At 41.4% G+C, this 20629-nt stretch overlaps 1 protein-coding gene across 2 annotated transcripts in view; it reads right to left on the minus strand.

Annotated features, from left to right (window-relative positions):
* The window catches only part of LOC148367286 (excitatory amino acid transporter 2-like), a 30677-nt gene extending 10114 nt beyond the window's left edge, over positions 1–20563 (minus strand). The window contains exons 1-9 of one of the 2 annotated variants that reach the window (XM_088334143.1): positions 20314–20563; positions 17956–18073; positions 10758–10897; positions 9086–9238; positions 7023–7273; positions 5093–5201; positions 4864–4990; positions 3198–3431; positions 337–531 (exon numbers count right to left, since the gene is read on the minus strand). In XM_088334143.1, the coding sequence (XP_088190269.1) occupies positions 337–531; positions 3198–3431; positions 4864–4990; positions 5093–5201; positions 7023–7273; positions 9086–9238; positions 10758–10897; positions 17956–17975 (1229 nt within the window). In that variant the 5' untranslated portion in view covers positions 17976–18073; positions 20314–20563. The remainder of the gene's footprint in view (positions 1–336; positions 532–3197; positions 3432–4863; positions 4991–5092; positions 5202–7022; positions 7274–9085; positions 9239–10757; positions 10898–17955; positions 18074–20313) is intronic. The other variant, XM_088334144.1, reaches the window with a different exon arrangement.
* Between the last annotated feature and the right edge of the window lie 66 nt (positions 20564–20629).

The raw sequence follows: 20629 nt of genomic DNA on the forward strand, positions 1-20629 counted from the left end.
AGATATGAAAGGATAGGCATATGGTTTGATGGCATGTTATGACTGGAGAGATAGTAAGCTGAGGCAAAAGACAGGCAACAAGAGGAATTCGCTATTAGCAAACTTAACAGTCCTTCTCGTTCTGTTGGCAGCATTTAGCATTGGCTGCGCCCACTTCATGAATATTAATTGGGTATAGTGACAAAACTGAAAAAGAAAGCAATAAAATGTACGCTAAGAAACAGGAAAAACATTAAGACGACCAGATATGACAGACAAGGCAAAGGGTTCAGTGGAATGATTACTGCTAGTGTTTGCCATTGATTTCCACAGAGATCGCTCGTGCAGGATCCTCACCTTACGGTGACTATCTGGCCCCAGTCGAGAACGATCCCATTCATCTGAGCAATGAAAATGGCAGCCACGGCTTCGTACAGCGCTGTGCCGTCCATGTTGATGGTGGCCCCAACAGGGAGGACGAAACGCGTTACTCGTTTGTCAATTTTCAGGTTTTCTTCCAAGCATCGGAATGTGACAGGCAAGGTTCCGGCACTAGAGAAAGATCGGAATCAATAAATAAGAGTTTGTGTTGCAATAAAAATCTCAACAATCCCATCCAATGTTTTATTTTGTGAAACTAGAAACGCCATGTGATGTAATGGTGAGTGAGTGGTCTTTGAGGTTTGAATACACAGAAGACTCACAATAAATCGCGGGAATCTTGATTATTTTCAGTCATGCGCCACACCGAGGGAAGAAATATCAATCCAGTATTGGTTTTGATTATTGTTTGCCTTTTTGAGTTAATCTTGTATTTCTATCTTTTATTATATGTAATCTTCTTTGCATATAGTTCCCTAGTTTCTATTTTTACGCTGGCAACTGTGTAGACAGCAGAGTAAGAATTTCATTGTGCAGGGAAACGTTGTTTTGTACTGTGCATATGACAATAAACACTTTGAATCTTGAACATTAGCTCATATTCTTGTTACCATTAACGGCAAAACCCGCCGACCTGTTCTGTAAATAGCTCACCAGTGCTGGGTCATTCTGATTTTCTAGTCAAATTATTTTTTTTGCGTTTAACTTGTCATGATTACTCATAGCCCTCACCTGTGCCCGCTCGTTTGTCGCCAGCTGCTGCTCGTTGCCTGATTGATTCACCTCCTATTTAAACTAAGTACTCCAGTCACTCCTGGTCAGTCCGTCAGCGAGGCAAGCACTTTGACTCTGGCTCCCGTCTGACCCATCTTCATCCGTATCCTGCTAGTCTGTTCCTGATTTCCCGATCGTCTCCGGTTATTGACCCATTTTTCCCCTGACCACGCTCCGATCTCCCGCCCCGTCAAAACCACTCACTTCCGCATTCCGATGACGCTCCGATCCCGTGAGCTGCTTGCTCCTCCTGTCCAGCGATCACCGGATCGCTGGCGTTTGTTTCCTCGCACCTGACTTCCTCGGTATCCCAATAAACGTTTGGGTGAAACGTTACGCTTTTGGATCTACCATCTTTTCCGGTTTTGACATGACGAAGTCTTTTCAGCCCTACTCCCAATAATTAACCGGAACGCAAAGTCCTAAACCGGATAAAGAGCTTATGAGCCTTTGATATATCACAAAAGCAACGGCCGTATTCGCCACAAGGTTTGTTATTCAACAAAAATATGAAATCTATAAGTGATGCAATACGTATATTACAATGTGATAAATAATTTCTCCACAGTATTTCGGGATATACGCTGTGTTGCAATGCCAAGGTCTGGCTCATCTCTGAAGAGCGGGATGGCGATCTACACCAAAAATCAACGGCAACCAGATGATGAAAGTGCTGTATCTGAATCAGATCACTGGTAACCATAGAAACCAGTACTAACAGTTTCCAAAACTTGTGATGTTCAATCATCATTATTTTGTCATTCAAAACTTATATAGACTACTAATTAGACAAACGTGATTCAAGTTAGGACGCGGAAAGAGTAAAAATGTAGGGTGTAATTGAACAGCTGCAATGTTTGTTTTGTCTGACAATTAGTACTTCTTGTAGACGGTGGAGGAACGAGCTGGCACGAACTTAAAAGGACTGAGCTCACCTCAGGAGGGGAATGAGGACATCTCATGTCATTAATTAAACAGAGTAAATGAAAAATATCCCGCATGGAAACAAAGTTGGAAGTTGCTGCTGGCATGAATATTTTAGTTAACACTTTAAATAAAACCTTCCGTTGTTATCCTGTGTCACTTTGGAAACAAGGCTAAATGTACAAGCAATACAGTAATCCCTTGCTGTATCGCTGTTTTGACATGTTGCGAATTTTCACCGTGCATGGAGTTCTGTATTCCGATTGCATAAACAGAAGAAGACGCTTTCTATCTCCAACATAGTTGGACCTCTCCACTTTGCTAAACTTGCTCTGGAGCCACATGTGAATTTTTGCCGCTCCCTGGCGCTTTTTCAGAAATGTTTTCTGTAACGTCCGCATGATAGTAGCAATGTATCATGGAAATTAAAGTTGATCAGATCCTTAATCCATAGTTGTGCAATAAAACAACAAGATTATCTTTAAAACCATAATTTGACGATACATTTTAAAAATACTGTATTTGTATTTGTTAAACAATTACACGAGACTGTTAATTGGGTTGGTTATTTAGAATAAATAAACAATTAAATAATGCCTCACTGTTGTATGTTGTTTTGACTATTGCATCAATGTCGCTATCGGTAAATCATAATGCTGTTCTTTGATACCCACGCCATTTAGGGCTGAGATGTTTTTTGTAACCTTGAAGATTTCATCAAAAGAGGGGGCTCAGAGGAGGGCTTTAAGTGATGTCAATGTCCTTCCTGTCCTCCTTACAAGTTAAAAATCCATTGCTGTCTTTTCTCCTTATTTTGAGTGTTTACTAAAGTTAGAATGGAGTAAATCGTATTGAAGGTTTATTGTGGGCAAAGTTTATCTATAAAGACAAAAGTAGCTAGTATAATGACAATAATAATAAACATAAGAAACAACTAAACTGGAAGCTTTCACACAAATATTCAACTATGTCCGCTAAAGTTTAAACTTATCAGTCTGTCCTTCGAACCAGATCCTATTATTTCTACTAAAGCGGGACATTTTTAATGCAACCCCCGCAAAACATGAGGGATTACTTCATTTGTATCCCAAAAAAAAAATGTCACATATCGGTTTTTAAAATCAAAGTGACATAAATACCTCGATGCCGTCCCAAGTGCTGTGACCCAAGCCTGGAATACTCCCATGAAGAACTTGAAAGGATTTTGTCTGACTATCACAAAATATATCAAAGGAAGGAAGATGCCTCCGTGGATGATGAGCCCCACGATGACGGTGATCATGTACATCCCAAGCTGCCGGGCAACCACCTCCAAGTCAGCAATGGAGATGATTTTCCCACAAATCAGGCAAGCGATTCCAACAGGGGAATACCTGAAAAACAAGAAGAAGTAACATTTCAGTTATTGGCAGCTGCTGTATGTGGCGATATCCATACATATACATACATATATACTGTATATATATTATATACATTTAATTTATAAATGTGATTTTTAATCTTGCATTTACGGTTGCAGAAGGTTCTTCCCATCACAATTGACAACTGGAAATGCTTATTTTTTTTGCATGGCCCGTAATCAATGTCCATAATTGATACGTAATCCTTGCACTATTACACATTTAATTATGTTTGTTTAGGTGTAGCATGCACCTGCCCTCTTGAGCATGACCTGTCGTGGGCAATGATGCTTCATAGGACAATGCCATACAAACCAATGCCAGCTGCCGTTAATCATCAGGCACAAAGGAACGCAATGGCAAAGCAAAGCTTCTGTGATGTTTTTGGTTTTTGTTTGTGTTTTGTGCTTCTCTGTATTCCTGTTATGATGAGACACACCTGCCACTAATCAGCTCATCAGCGTCCTTAAGATTTGCTTCAGGATTCTGCCCAGCCCGCTCCCTGCCCGCACCGCTTGCACTGCCAGCGTCACCTGCACCGCCTACACCGCCTGCATTCATCTTGTGATAAACTCTAACAGTTCTCCTCTCTCTGGTCTTTGCATTTCGGGGCCTAGCCGTTTAGAATAGATAACAGCTTCCAGACAGCAGTGTCGGCATCATTTGTAGATGACTTAAGAAACATGGCAACAATTTCAAGCATTTATTAGCACATCACCCAAAATGTAAGCACTTTTCAACCCTTGGAAACACATCATTCAAATTCAAGCACCCGTACGAACTCTATATTTTGTTAACTACATAACTATCAAAGCAGTGGCAGTAAACTCAAGCCAAGTTGGTGTGAGGTGCACACACAAAAATCTAAACGGTGTAAGTGCAAGGTCTGTATCATTGATATTTTCGCTGCCACCTTTTTCTCGGTTTTGTTTGTGGTTGCCGTCTTCTACCATTTCTTCTTTGTGGCCACTTAAAACATTTTCATTTTCTTTCTCTGCTCAACCGGTCAACCTCGCACAATTATTAGGAGTCATGAGAAGGTAGCAAATCACTCCTCAATTGAAAGACCAACAGTTCGATGTTCTGCTTACATTAAATTGTTCAAATGTCAATTTTCTGTTGGGAAAATTGTTGTTAGCGGGTCCATTTTGTTTAACTCAAACCTGACCACCGAAAAGAAAGAAGTATCGCTCAACGTAGTTAGTACTAACAAACATAACAAACATTACATGCATCGCCATCACCATATATTCCTATTGTCATTTTATTTTCTGCCCCATTAATTATTACATTGTATAACCTTGAAACAGTTCACCCGAGACCCGAACACCACATAAGGGTTAAAAAAGAAAACAGTGCTGGCGTTAACTGTTCCATTTCTGTTTTTTAGGAGTGTAACACTTACCACATAATTGCACTAACAATCCTCATGATGATCTCATTCAAGACGTTGAAGAATTCGAGCATGAGTTTGGCCTTCTCCCCCATTTTCCCCATAATGACACCGAAAGCAACAAAGAAGCCAATCAAACCTTGAAGGCAAAACATAAGTACAGATTGAAAGGTCATGTCAGAATTCTTTTAAAATAACAGGGTTTTTTTTCCATATTAAAGGAATAAAAGCACGAGCCTACCAAGGACATTCATCCCGCCTTTGAACTGAAGTGACCGCTTGATGGTGTACTGTGGGGGTGCTTTGGTTCTGTTTGTAGGTACTTGCACTTTTGTGGTCACAGTTTGGATCTTCAAAAGAAAGACAGACCAAAAAACAAGAATTATTAAGAGACAAAATATCCATTGATTGTCGTAGCTTCGTGGTACAGGGAAGCAAATGAACTTGTTCGATGCCAGAAGTTTCTTTCAAATGGAAAAAGCCAATCTTTGCCATTTTGACTCATTTTTGAAGGCCTACAGAAATTTTGTCCTGTTGCTTTATAGGCATGGGACATATACAAAGAAAGCCTTAACTATCAAACTATCAATGTGTAGAGTTTGTCCAGACCTAAAAATACTTGGGTGTGCAGCTGGACAATAAACTGGACTGGACTGCCAACACAGAAGCTCTGTGCAGGAAAGGACAAAGCTGACTGTACTTCCTCAGAAGGCTGGCGTCTTTCAACATTTGCAAAAATCTCCTGCAAATGTTCTATGAAACTGTTGTGGCAAGCGCCCTCTTCTATGCGGCATTGTGTTGGGTAGGCAGCAGTAAGAAGATGGATGCCTCTCGTCTTAATAAACTGTTGACGAAGGCGGGCTCTGTTGTGGGCACAGAGCTGGACAGCCTGAAGACTGTAGCTGAGAGACGGGTACTGAACAAGCTGCTGTCAATCATGGACGATTCATCACATCCACTACACAGCATCATCTCCAAACAGAAGAGCAGGTTCAGCAACAGACTGCTGTCACAGTCTTGTTCCATGGACAGACTGAAGAGATCATTTCTTCCTCATGCCATGAGGTTCTTCAACTCCACCCGGGGGAGTAAAAACCCACATTAAACCCCACCCCCACACTTGCATATTACCCTACTCTTATTACAGTGTGTATTTTCCGTAGCGCTATTGAAATACTCTATATCAACACGTTATATTAGGTATTTTTGTATTCTATATTTTTTATTTTATTATTTTATTTTTCAACACAAGGATACTGCTGGAAGTGTGAATTTCCCTACGGGGATGAATAAAGTATCTATCTATCTATCTATCTATCTATCTATCTATCTATCTATCTATCTATCTATCATAAGAAACATAAATAGGTGTTTAGCTTTCACCATTGTGTAGTGAACAAAAGTTGAAGATTGCTACATTTCTTGAAAACACTTGTTTCCAAGAGAACAACTTTTGTGAAAGGATGCATTTCAAGCATCGTGCTTTTTTCTTACTTGTTATACCTCCAATATCTAAACAATGCTTTCACGAACACAATGGCACTTCACTAGCAAAATAACATTTAATTGCAAGAACACTAAGTGTTTGAATAAACAATGCATAACTTTGCAGAAACCTTGGATTTTTTTCGCTGACGTGATCACATGATTTCAGTCAGCATAATGATCATGTTCTTGCGGAAGTGCAAAAAACGTCAATCTCTCTCCGCCCGACGATGACGAAGGGACTTACTTATCTTTTGTAGAAAGGAAAGCTCTGTGGAAGCTTTGAATACTTGTCCATATCTTTGCTTTTCTCACCACACTGCTTCACTACGCCTACTACCTATATGGGCCGCCTTCACACGCTCAATCGCTGGGTACAGGAAGCATAACCGGGGGCTTCCTCGATGTGTGACCAAAGGTTTGATCAAAGACACTCCCGCCATCTAATGTCAAGTCCTGTTTATTTGTATAGCCCTTAATCAAATCATAAAAGGTGATTTTTTTTTCATCCTGAAATAATACCCAGTGGCTTGATACTTACTGATGAGGTTGCTCCGTATTTTTTTTTTAATAAAACAACAACAAAAGGGTATTTTCACGTGTCAGCACTCAGAGACAATGCTTCTGAAACCATACTCATATGTTATGGCATTGAATGAGTTAAACCTCAGGTGTCGGCAACATACCTGTTGGAAGCAGGCTTGAACCAGGTTTTCCGGAAATAGATTTCGGATGAGATCAAATAACGCGTCCATACTCGAGACGTCGTCGTTCTTCTTGCCCTGTCCGAGATTAGCCCTTAGCTTGGGGTTGCCGGGATGAATGAGCAGCACTAAGATCACCCCCAAGACAGCCGCAATTACTGTGGTGGTCATGTAGTACACCATTGCTCTGGTGCCCAATCGCCCACTTGACTTTGCATCCAAGCCAGCCAGTCCTGTTACAGAACACATTTCACAAAAAACATATGCTCCATTTTATTTGGATGGAGTCAATTTGATAAAATTGAAGAAATGCAATAAAGAAATACGATTTTTGATGTCATTTTCATTATGAGAATTCGAAAAACAAAATGAAATGAGCATAAACGTTTAGTTTGATTTCTGTGCAAATGTCAAAAAAGTAAGTGCATGGGTGAAACACCGCAGCAGAATCTTTTCTCTCTGTCTCGATACTAAAAGCGGCCATCCTGGGGCCTGGGCAACAACATAAAAATTTCTGGATTTTGCTTTTTTGTTTATCTCTCTCACAGTGGACATGCACCTACGATCAAAATTTCCGACCCTTCCATGATTTCTAAGTTGGAGAAATAGAAAAACAGCTGGGTGATCAAATACTTGTTTTTCTTCACTGTACATAATATTCCCAAGTGTCATTCAGATTATATACTGAAAAAAAATAGAAATTACTGAATAAAAATAGCTATTTTGTTACAAAAAAGTGCTTTTGGCAGCATTGTCCGCTTATCTGTTTAATGTTACTCCTGTGTTGAAATTAGGAGTGCAGCATTAAATTGCGACGCTTTAAAAGAGGCTCTAACAGGAGAGAGGATACAAGCGAAGGAGCTGATTTCCCTGTCATGTCGTAAAATAGTTATGTAGTAACACCCAGAGTTAAAATATAATGTCTATTCTACACATTTTTACAGCATTTGGATAATGTTAGTTAGTGTCATGTTTGTCCGCCTATATTATTTCCAATACACTATGCCAGGAAGAGAAAGAAAATGTCCTGTGCAGGACCTAGAAATGGGTAAGTAAATCTTCGAGTGGTCTGAAGCCTAAATTGATATGAAGTGTCTCAGTTAAATGTTAGTTTGCAAGCTCTCAAGGTTCGACAAGCCAACCAAAGAAATATGAAGGTCTGTGTGCAGATTTTCTTTCGTTTCTTTTATTATAAGGCTATTTTAAAGCAGTTTCAGGAGGTCGGTATCAATGCGAGTATATACGGTAATTCGTAACTAGGCAGTTTCTTTCAGAGTAATGCGCTACTACTACTAATCTGGGGCGTAATTGATTTAATTTCTAAATGGAGTTGCTAGAAACTGTAACTAATTACTTTTTCCCAATGACCCACCACTGCCCAGGGCATGGTGTGAGTTCTGACAGAATTTCCAAATGGACCCAGCCAGATGTTCCCTGCAAAACTCCCTTCTGGGTCTCTTTCCCGCTCAAACTGGGACCACACACCACCAGGTGGGGATGAGTTGAAAGCAAAGACTGACATTCATCCTGCCTGTTGGCTGCAGTTCCAACACAAATTTGATGATCTAATGGTGGCCTCCTTTGTAGATGATTTAATACTTGCCATAGATTCCCGAATTTGTCAAAAAAGAAGCGAGTTTCTTGGTCATTTCTACCTTAAGTATCGGATCTGTATTGATCGAGACTCCCATGTATTTACTTGAGTTGGATTGATACGACAATTCCCAGTATCACCAACCCCCAGTTTTACTTAAATTGATAAGCCTTTGAGGTATTTATTGTAGGTAAATTATCTGAAAAATGTTGATTTTGACAGCAAAACATGCTTGGGAAAAAACATAATCAGCATTTTTAAGCTAGCCTCAACTCCATGCCTTCAGGTTTGCCATAATCATGCTTTTAAAAACAGTGTCATCTCAAGCTCTTTATCCCAGTGTTTGCTGTTTCACCTGGAGGCTCCCGACTCGAGGCTGCCTACCTTCGTCGGGAACAGAAAACGCACAAATTGGATGTCGCGTTTGCATCCGCTACTTTCTTTTACCCACCTGTGACCAGACTTGAAACAACGAGAGGCAAAATAAGCATCTTCAACATCCTCATTAGGATTTCCCCTGGGAAGGCTATGATCATAATAACATCAGGAGGCAGAGGCGATATGTGCCGCAGCAGCATCCCGGCGATGGAACCCAGAAAGACACCTGCATCAAGCAAATAGGACAAACAAATGGAAAATGTGTGCCCTGTTAGCGCTATGAATATCGTCTTGTTTTGTTTGTTTGTTTGTAGCTTTGTAACTACATAAAATATTGATTAACAAAAGGAAGCAATAAATGATTTGCACACAAATAGCTATACAATACAATAATACAGTAAACGTATTCTGAAAGGGAGTAGGCCGAAGCCAAAGCTTTGAAGTCCCTAGGCCTGTTCCATTTTTTACCTTTGGAGGGAAGACAAATTCAAAACCAAAACAAGGAAACAGAATTTCGCCCCGCTGAGGGAAATAAGATTTCAAACTTGTAATAGTATTGCCAGTGAATTATATAACATATAATGCCCAAAGAAACACTTAATCGATCACTCCGCTTTAGTATATGTATCCAAAACGTGTATAGTATATGATTTTTTTTAAGTGACGAAAAATAAAAGACATTTTTAAGGTCGTTATCTAAATCAGAGGTGGGCAACTATTTGGAGTGGCGGGCAGCATCGGGTTAAAATATTTAGCCAAGGGGCGATCCTGGAGACCTATCTATTTTTTTAAATTTATGACTAAATATACATGCAGACATCTACATGTTATATACCTATATATTTGTTCTTTAAATAGATTAGTTGAAACAAATTGGTTTTAAAACACTTACAATTAAAGCTAAATAATATATTTTTAGGCACTAAATCTGATATTTAGTTGTGTAGTATTACTGTAAATGTATTCTTTTTATTCGGATTATTGTAGTATGTTTGTAGTATTTTTGTATTTCAGTATTACTGAAGGATTATTTTTGTAGTATTGCTGCAGTAGTTTTTTGTAATATTTCTAGAGTACTCCATTGTGGTATTTTTGTAGTATTTCTTTAATATTTTTGTAATATTACAGTAGATAGAGTTTTTAGTATTTTTGTTGTAATGATTCTGTAGTACTATTTCTACATTAAAGTATTACTGCAGGAGTATTTTTGTGGTATTTTGATAGTACTGCTTTTTCTTTTCAGGATTAAAGTAAAATAATATATCAGGTCCCTGTGTTTAAAGCACTAAATTTGATATTTAGTTTAGTAGTAATCATAGAATTTCTGTAGTACTATGTTTTTGTATACACACAGTACTTTTATGTATTTTAATTATATTTTGACCATTTTTGTTTGGTGGATAGGATGAAAAAGCCTAATGGGCCACAATGAGGCCCATGAGCCATAGTTTGCCCAACACCGAACAAAATCGTTTGATAAATGAACACCTTTATGGTATAGAACATTTAAGTCTCATCATTAAAAAGGATATGCTTGAATTTTGAGGATACATTACATAAGTCATTTATAAACCATAAAAACAAAAAAGGTCCTTATACAGACCCTTGAGGGACTCCACAGCTAATGTTCATAAGACTTGAATTGCTATCACCAATCTGTACGTATTGAGATCTATTTGAGTGATTTGAATTTGTGTGTTTGTGTGTTTCTTTGGCAACTGGAGGCCGATCTAGTTTAAACTCACCAAGAATAGTCAGCGTAAGAACCATGTTCTTCATAATTTTATCACATATGATGTTACATGTGCCTTCACTTGTTTCCACCGTGGGCTCCAAGTGGCCCTCATCTATCCTGACTTCCACTTGTTTCTGCATCTTGTTGGCACTGCAGCAAAACAAACAAGGAGAAGCATTTCTTACAACAGGATGAAAGCAATTTGATTTCCACTTTAACTTTATTGTCAAATATGCTATATGTACAACATACAGCACAAATTAAATGACTTCTTCTTTTCTTTCCCGCATGCAAACATGCAATAAATAGGCACAATACGAATAAAAAATAGCAGCAAGGTTAAAAAAAAAAAAAAATAATAAAAAATTATAAAAAAGTATAGCCGGAATCTAAACATGTCACGGTCGCCGTGACAACCAGTCTGCCGCGCCCCCGAACTCAAGCTGTAGCAGATCAGCTGATTGCTGGTCTGCTACGTAAGGCTGGGTTGTGGGTTTGGCGGGGGCTGGCTCATTACACATTCCCCGGTCTGTTATGCCTTATCCTGTTTTAGTTTTAAACATTGTCCGTTCTGTTATGCCTTGTCCTGTTTAGTTGAGTTGGAAGAAACGACTGTTTGTTTTGTCATGTCCCAGAGTTTTGGACAACTTTTATTTTGGTGAATAAAAGTTTTGGATCATTACGCAATTGAGTTCTCCCTTCCTGCCTCCTGCCTCCGTTCTGGTCCGGTCACCCCTTCCACTCCACCACGCCTCGTGACAGCCCCCTTCCCTTCCACTTCGTGACAGAATGAGCCAGCCACGACAAGAACTCAGCGAACGATCCCAGCGCGACTTGGGGAGAGCTGGAGAACGCAGTTTGGCAAGCGCCCACTGAGGTAACCTTCCCTGCCCGTTCGAACCACGGCCCCGCCCGTCGTGGCCATTGCTGTGCCTCGAATGGGGTCCCGGGAAGAATTGACGCCTGCCTGTTCGACTCTCATGCCTGCCTGCCCGACTCCCGTGCCGATTGCCTGCTATTCCGTCTCCCCTGCGTGCCAGTCCGACTCCGACTCCGCTGCCCGCCGGGCCGACTCCGACTCCGCTGCCCGCCGGGCCGACTCCGACTCCGCTGCCTGCCGGGCCGACTCCGACTCCGCTGCCTGCCAGTCCGACTCTGCTGCCTGCCAGTCCGACTCCGACTCCGCTGCCCGTTGGGCCGACTCCGACTCCGCTGCCCGTCGGGCCGACTCGACTCCGCTGCCCGTCGGGCCGACTCCGACTCCGACGCCTGCCGGGCCGACTCCGACTCCGCTGCCTGCCGGGCCGACTCCGACTCTGCTGCCTGCCGGGCCGACTCCGACTCCGCTGCCTGCCGGGCCGACTCCGACTCCGCTGCCTGCCGGGCCGACTCCGACTCCGCTGCCTGCCGGGCCGACTCCGACTCCGCTGCCTGCCGGGCCGACTCCGCTGCCTGCCGGGTCGACTCCGACTTGGCTGCCTGCCAGTCCGACTCTGCTGCTTCTGTTTTGCCGGTTCTGATTTTGACTCGCCTGTTTTGCCGGTTCTGATTTTGACTCGCCTGTTTTTGCCGGTTCTGATTTTGACTCGCCTGTTTTTGCCGGTTCTGATTCTGTCTGTCCTCTGTGTTCGCCGGTTCTGATTCTGTCTGTCCTCTGTGTTTGCCGGTTCTGATTCCGTCTGTCCTCTGTGTTTGCCGGTTCTGATTCCGTCTGTCCTCTGTGTTTGCCGGTTCTGATTCCGTCTGTCCTCTGTGTTTGCCGGTTCTGATTCCGTCTGTCCTCTGTGTTTGCCGGTTCTGATTCCGTCTGTCCTCTGTGTTTGCCGGTTCTGATTCCGTCTGTCCTCTGTGTTTGCCGGTTCTGATTTCGTCCGTCCTCTGTGTTTGCCGGCTCTGATTCCGTCCGTCCTCTGTGTTTGCCGGTTCTGATTCCGTCCGTCCTCTGTGTTTGCCGGTTCTGATTCCGTCCGTCCTCTGTGTTTGCCGGTTCTGATTCCGTCCGTCCTCTGTGTTTGCCGGTTCTGATTCCGTCCGTCCTCTGTGTTTGCCGGTTCTGATTCCGTCCGTCCTCTGTGTTTGCCGGTTCTGATTCTGTCTGTCCTCTGTGTTTGCCGGTTCTGATTCCGTTTGTCTTCTGTGTTTGCCGGTTCTGATTCCGTCTGTCCTCTGTGTTTGCCGGTTCTGATTCCGTCTGTCCTCTGTGTTTGCCGGTTCTGATTCCGTCTGTCCTCTGTTTTTCCCGGTTCTGATTCCGTCTGTCCTCTGTGTTTGCTGGTTCTGATTCCGTCTGTCCTCTGTGTTTGCCGGTTCTGATTCCGTCTGTCCTCTGTGTTTGCCGGTTCTGATTCCGTCTGTCCTGTGTGTTTGCCGGTTCTGATTCAGTCTGTCCTCGTGTTCGCCGGTCCAGTTTGCCTGCCGGACCCCCCCCAACCCTGCCGAGCGTCGAACCATTCCGGGGCAAGAGGTAGTATTTTTTTTATTTTTATTTTTTTCCTTTTTTGGGGACCTCAGGAGCTGTCCCTTAAAGGGGGGGGCTCTGTCACGGTCGCCGTGGCGACCAGTCTGCCGCGCCCCCGAACTCAAGCTGTAGCAGATCAGCTGATTGCTGGTCTGCTACTTAAGGCTGGGTTGTGGGTTTGGCGGGGGCTGGCTCATTACACATTCCCCGGTCTGTTATGCCTTGTCCTGTTTTAGTTTTAAACATTGTCCGTTCTGTTATGCCTTGTCCTGTTTAGTTGAGTTGGAAGAAACGACTGCTTGTTTTTTCATGTCCCAGAGTTTTGGACAACTTTTATTTTGGTGAATAAAAGTTTTGGATCGTTACGCAATTGAGTTCTCCCTTCCTGCCTCCTGCCTCCATTCTGGTCCGGTCACCCCTTCCACTCCACCACGCCTCGTGACAGCCCCCTTCCCTTCCACTCCGTGACAAAACAGAGCAGTTTTGCATTTATTTGGCATAAGCAGAGGGGTAAGAGGAGATAAGACAGGGAGAGAGTTCATAGTCATGACAACCTGATGGAAGAAGCTGTCCTTGAGCCTGCTGGTTCTGGCTCTGAGGCTCTGAGACATGTCACCGATGGCAGCAGTTAGATTTCTTTTGACATTCAAATTTAGTTATTGAAATAAAAATGTTTCCAATAAATGAAAAGGGAGTTCAGATGAAGCTTTACATTACCAGAAAATCTAAATTTTGCTCTTTGCTGATGTATAGTTTGGACTTGTCTCTTTGTCATTGATAGCATCGTAATGAACATTTTTTGCAGCGGGATTAGACATGGCACTCCAGAATGAACACATAATAAAGGCTTAAACAAATAAGATAAAATATCAGGATAAATAGGCAAAAATATGTATATTTACAAGGTATTGCTTGGTTACTGGCCTGAGTTGTAAACATATGATGTAAAATAATGAAAAAATGAAAAAAAATACATGAATAAACCGATTCGGGTTGTACTCAAAATCCATTACAGCATGTACTTGTTTATGTTTTGCCTTTCCTTCCTTAAAGGGGACAGTGTGTATTATTTAACACCTCCTAGTACCGTTTTTTCCGCACTATAAGGCGCACCGGGTTATAGGACGCACCCCGAAAAAATAGTTTTTGGTCCTTTATTTGACATACATAAGACGCACCGGATTATAAGGCGCTACAATGGGAACGTCGACAAAACAGTCAGATAGTTCAGTCAAACTTATTACCCCTTAACATTCCCAAAGCTTGCAAAGACGCAAATACGTGTCGAGAACACGTGCGGATGCGGTGTCCATACGATGTCATTCAAATGCATAGTTCCATCATTCGGAAGCTTAAAGTCTAGGGATTCAAGAAATGCCAACCATTCGTTAGTTTCTATTTTCTTTTTCGCTCGCAACTTTACTGTGCATATGACAATAAACACTTGGAATTGAGTTTAATTTAAAAAAAGACCCATTACAGAAACATCGATGTCACTCTGAAACAAAATACTGGGAAAATATATAGCCGGAGTAGCTCACCGAAGTCGTTGTGTTCAATAATAATGTGCAGCCATGGTCCTCTTATATTCGTGAGTTTAGTAAATCCAGGAGAATAAAATGTTTACAAATACAGAAAAGTAAAAAATGCTTTCTGTGTGCCATCAACCACGTGCTATACACATTCATCTTTTTCGGCCAATTGCAGGCTTTGTTTTGCCGCTTTAGCCTATGCCAGCCTGTAAATGATAAAAAGGATCCGCTCCCTTTGCCTCCGAATAAGTTTAACCAATAATGAGCAATTCAAATGATGATTGACACATTGGTTAGCCAATGAAACGCCGGTATATAAATCCCAGCATACACCGCGGACTACTTCGCATTTGGGGGAAATCTAGTCGGCGGCTCCTTGCATTAGTTGCAAGACTTTGCGACTTAATATTGATCCATATATAAGGCGCACTGTATTATAAGGCTCATGGTCAGCTTTTGAAAAAAATTAAGACTCTTAGGTGCGCCTTATAGTGCGGAAAATACGGTATTTATTTTTGCTTCCATTCGTGAAAGGATCTGTCATGCTTACCAATGTGATGCACCTGTGTGCGCTCCTTTGGCGCCAACGGACTCTGATTGGCTCCCTGTCCCTATTTAAACCCACTCCTTTCTGTCACCTGTTGTCAGTCCGTCTGCGAACCTTAGTTTACACTAGGCAAGCCTTTTTCGACCCTGACTCCCACCTGCTTTCTGCTCCCGTCTGTTCCCCGGCTTCGACCCTTTTTTGATCCTGACCACGTCTACTCTCCTCTCCTGGCTTACGACTCGTTTCTGACCCCGACCACGTTTTTGCTCTCCTGTCCCTACTGACCTCGACACCCCCATCGCTCGCCAGGGAAGTCCCACTTCCACGTTCAGAGCGACCTGCTGACCTGATCGTGGGTGCAACCCTTTCCTTTCTTACAATAAAACTGAGAGAAACGTAACACAAGTGGGTCCTGTCTTCATTCTGGTCCTGACAGGATCTGTACAGTATGTACTTACTTTTACTCATATAATTATGAAGATGATTGCTTTTTACTTCTACTTGAGTAATATTTTTTTGAAGTAATAGTACTTTTACCTGAGTAACACACTTCGGCGCTGCAATTCGGCGCTAAAGATATATTTTTCAGATAACTCTATCGTAAAGAACATACTTACCAAACTATTAGTTGAACTCCAAATCACGAAAGCCAAAGAAATTTTCATCCTCAGCGCCACAATAAAAGATGCGCCTCTTCCTTTTTCCACCCTTTACGTCGCTTATATCAGATGTCCTTTCCGCTTCTCGCCAATAGATTGCAAGCTTTACAAACTTTCTTTTTGCTTTTCGGACAAATATTTCACTATTTGTAGCTTGGGATCTGCAACATATGATTTTCTTTGGGCGGGTTCAGGCTTATATACCCACGGGCCGGGTCGGGTTGGGAAGGATTTTTTAGGGTCGGGCATGATCTTACTTCAAAACTGCGGTATCATAAAGTGAGATGCTTGTGTCTGTTTACAAGATGTCATGTATTCTGGAATCCACGTCAGTGTTTGAACATTTCTTACTCAGTATTCCCTCCAAAACAATCTGGTCAAATATTACACACTGTACCTTTAATTCTTATAACATTTTTTTTGTACAGGAAACAAAAAAAAAAAAAAAAGACCAATCTCGTCTGATCTCGTCATTGGTAGCAGACAGCAACGTCATCATAGATGGCTAATATTGTCCTATTACTCCCCAAAGTCTGTTTTGCAGTGAGTAAATAGGTGCTGCGATGTGTTCGTAAGGTTTATTATCGCTTAATAAGGAAGATTTTCTATCATTAATACAAGGAACCAGTGGCTGAGATTGAGGGATTGATATAAAAGTGCTTATTGTAAGCTTAAAATTAAAGTTACTGTACCCTTAAATGTCTTAAAGCATAATGTTTTAATATTCTGCCTGTAGTAGTTTGCATGCTCAAACTGGAAGAGCTTATGCTGTCAGTAAGCAGTCACGGAGTTAAGCGGTTTGCATTGGTAGCATTTGGGACTGCTCGTGAACAGAATTTTTTCTCACATAGCGAGTTAGATTTTTGTCAAAAAAAAAACTATACCGAAATTCTTGTGTTTAGAGGTGCTTGTATAAAGAAGTTCCACCATACATAAGAATTGACAATAGAAAAACGCTATGGAATTTTGTGTCACGGTTGCCATGGCGCCCAATTGGCCCGCCCGTGTGGCGCCAGCTGCGGCTCGTTGACAGATTGGCTTCCCTGCTATTAAAGCTCAGTGCTCTCACTTTCCTTTGTCAGTCCGTCAACGAACCTCTGCCCCGCAAGACGTGAGTTTTGACTCGGCCCTGTTTTCTGTTGGTATTTCCTGTCCGGTATTGTTCCCGTTTATTTTTGTCCTGTTTAATATCAGTTTCCTTCCCGTCTATTTTGGTCCCGTTTTATTTCGATACCTTGTTTCATTATCAGTCCTGTCTGTCCCGTCCTGTCCAGTATTGACCCCGATATTTACTCAGACAATTGGTATCGATCTCGTCGGCCTCCGACTTCCTATCATTTCACGCCAGAATGCTGCCTAACATGCATAACTCCCAATTTCCTGTGAAATAAAAGGTTTGTGTGAGAAACGTCACGGAAATGGGTCCCGATCCTGTTCCAGTTCATGACATTTTGAGAATCCTCTCACCTATCTCGACTCATATCCGGATCATCTCTGTCACTGGCACCAGACGACAATGTCATAATAGATTTTTCTAATATTGTCGCGGTACTCTACATTGTCTGTCTTGCTGAGAGTAAATAAGTGAAGTTTCCTATCTCTTAGAATATAAGGGAACCAATTGACGTTTAACAGGTACGAGATCGAGAGACTGTTGATGACACGTAAGCACTTACTATACACTTAAATCAAAGTTAAAGCAACTTGAAATGAACCTACACGCGAAAGATTTCCGGAGCAAAATTGTATTTTTTTGCCTGTAGTGGTTTGCATGCTCAAACTAGACAAGCTTATGCTGGCGTTTAGCAGTCTCGAGGGATGAGTGGTCCGAGCGGTCTCTAGTGGTAGCCTCTGTGACTGCTAAAGAACTGGATTTTCTTACATGTGGGCTGAAAAATAATAAACTTGCTAGGTGCTTGTTGAAAGAGGCACCACTGTACAGCTCCCTAACTCCCTTCAAACTTTCGAAGTGTCTGTTTTGTCGTTAACAAATCTCACAGATTAGTGCTGACCTCTCGTCATGAAGCTTCATCTTGCCACTGATGCAACACGTTGGTTTGTTATGGTTTGCCGTAAAGCCTCTTGGACAAGATCAGCTCTCTGCTCTCCTCTGCGTGGCCTTTAAATCTACTGCAGAGCACAGACGTCCGCAGTTATGTAACAGAGCTCGTGTCAGAGAGACTCTTGACCTTCTTGACTTAACACCTGGATTAATACCTCTGACTGCAAGTACAATATGGACACTCCTTAATTTGGTTTAAAAAGACAACAATTACAGAAGCTAAACTTACAGGCTCGGTAAAATTATGCAAAAAGGTTGAAAGACGAACGCTTTTAAATACAAATCATGTTAAATAACAGATCCACCACACTAGTATCCAAGTAGTGAAGTATAGATAAAAGAGAGATAATTCTACGCATTTTAAGCATTATTGTGTACATCATTTGTCGTGAGTAAATGTAAATATTATTTTTGTTTATTCTCCCTGAAGCTCAAGCTCACGGACCATTGCTATCAAGACGAGTGCTTATCCGGGTGAGCTAATTGGCCTGTGAAGCACACTGAGGTTGAGATTATTGTATGGAACATAGAGCTGAAAGTAAATGGTGCTACTGGAAATATGCTCAAGCAGATTGGTCAAATTTAAATTTCCAGTTAACCAGGCTGTACTTGCCCAGGACAAACCACAAGAAGTGGAGCCCTGACAACCCTGAACCGTGATACACAGATTGATTACTTTGATGGTGATGGATATTTTTGAAAGTTGGAAGAAGGTTTTGAACCCGAAACCCTTCGTTTACCAGCTGATGCAAAGTGCCACTGCACGAGATGTATGTAAATTAAGAGGGGACGTTTGAAATCTGTTATATTTTGAATGAATAGGAATTTTTTTTAATACCCATATTTAAAGTGACATGCCTATCAAGGTGCCACAAATTATATGTTATTATTCTTTGTTTCATTTTTGCATCAAGTTTGATAAATTTGGACAAGTGCAAAAGAGGATTTCATGGGATACTAGTTGTTTATTTGGACTCTCTGTGTTTTGTTGTTTTGACTATTGCATTAATGTTGCTACCGGCCAATCATGTTGCCGTTCTTTGATATCCACACCCTTGGGCTGATCAGTTTTTTGTAACCATGAAGATTTAATAGAAAGAGGGGGCTCGGAGGAGAGCTTTAGGAAGGGATTCAATTTTTTTTTATCTGAGGGCTGTTCTCCCTGTCCTCCTTGCAATTTCAAAATACATTGATGTCTTCTCACCTTTTTTGAGTGTTAACGAAAAATTGAGCTTAATAAGTTGGGAATTAGAACAGAGTAAATTGAATTCAGGGTTCATTTTCGCCACATTTATCTATACAAACATGAGTAGCTTGGTATAAGGCTATTAATAGGAAACATTAAAGCTGGAAGCGTTTATACAAATATTCAACTTTAAAAATGTGTGTAAGATACTTAGGTTAGGAAGAGTTTATAAGCACTTTGTAAGGTTTAAGGAAATAACAAATCAATTTTCTCAAATTACTGTTCAATACTATTGGAGGGACATTTAAGGTAAAGTGAGCGCTGCCAAGCCAATCACGCCTGTCTGATACAAAACGCTCTAGCAATAATGAGGCTTAAGTCTTTTCAAGGGGATAAAATTAGCACCTCCAGTACACAAGTAATTGCGTTACGTAAGTAAGTGCAAAGGGCCTTCTTTGGAAAAGTCAAGGTGCCACCAAGGTGTGCCTGCTGGATGGAGTTGAGAAGATTACCCATTTGAGATACGTAGCACTTTTTTAACATGACTAGTAATACTCTGAAAATGCTAAAACATGTCAAAGTCAAGGTTAAGGTTATCATTTATAGACAACTATGAAAACAATACCAACATAAAATTTACAATGTATTTATTTAATGTCCTTCACAGTCCGGTTAATCTTCAGATACACCTAAGAATTGTTTCTTAGTTGTGCTTTCTTTGCTTTATTAATATTTTTCTGGATGACTTTCTGTCTTCTCTATTTTCTAACATTCATCTCTGGTACTGTGAATAAAATAGTGTCATACTGATATAAAATGTAATGTGCGTTACAGACAAATAAATACAGTACTCTTGCCCACGCAAACTACCCTGAATTTAATTCAAACGCACCACCTCAAACGCCTGATTTAGTCAGGTAAATCTCACAATTAACTGCCACCACCATCTCAAAACATTTTCTCATCGGATCTATACAATTCACGTGGGTCACCCTTTTTTACTTCAAAACATTTCTAAAGATGAGAGGTCTTCATGCATGCAAATAATATCGAACTGAAAAATACTGGGCCAAGCTGACCATATTTCAACACAATGCAACACATGGATTCCAAAACACTTACCCTTTGATATGCGAGCTGTTATGAATGAAAATAGTGCGAGAGGACCTGCCCACAGTCCGTCAGGTGAACATGGACAAAGCCATGGCTTGTTTGTTCATAGATCCAGTTAGAACCCCCACCGCCCCCAAAAAATGTCTGTATATCTCTTCAGAATGGTGATCTCAGCCTTGAGAAAGTTGCAGGACAGCGTGCAAAATATTAGAAGATTCTCAAGATGCGTGTGTATGCAGCCGCAGAGATTTGCTTACAGGTAAACTGGCTTTCCTAAAGCTCTGAAAGAATCCGACCAGACTGAAAGGGTGGAGTCAACCTGCCA

Source organism: Urocampus carinirostris, chromosome 4 (assembly GCF_059441175.1).
Source record: "Urocampus carinirostris isolate Australia breed hairy pipefish chromosome 4, RoL_Ucar_1.0, whole genome shotgun sequence".
Classification (NCBI taxonomy): domain Eukaryota; kingdom Metazoa; phylum Chordata; class Actinopteri; order Syngnathiformes; family Syngnathidae; genus Urocampus; species Urocampus carinirostris.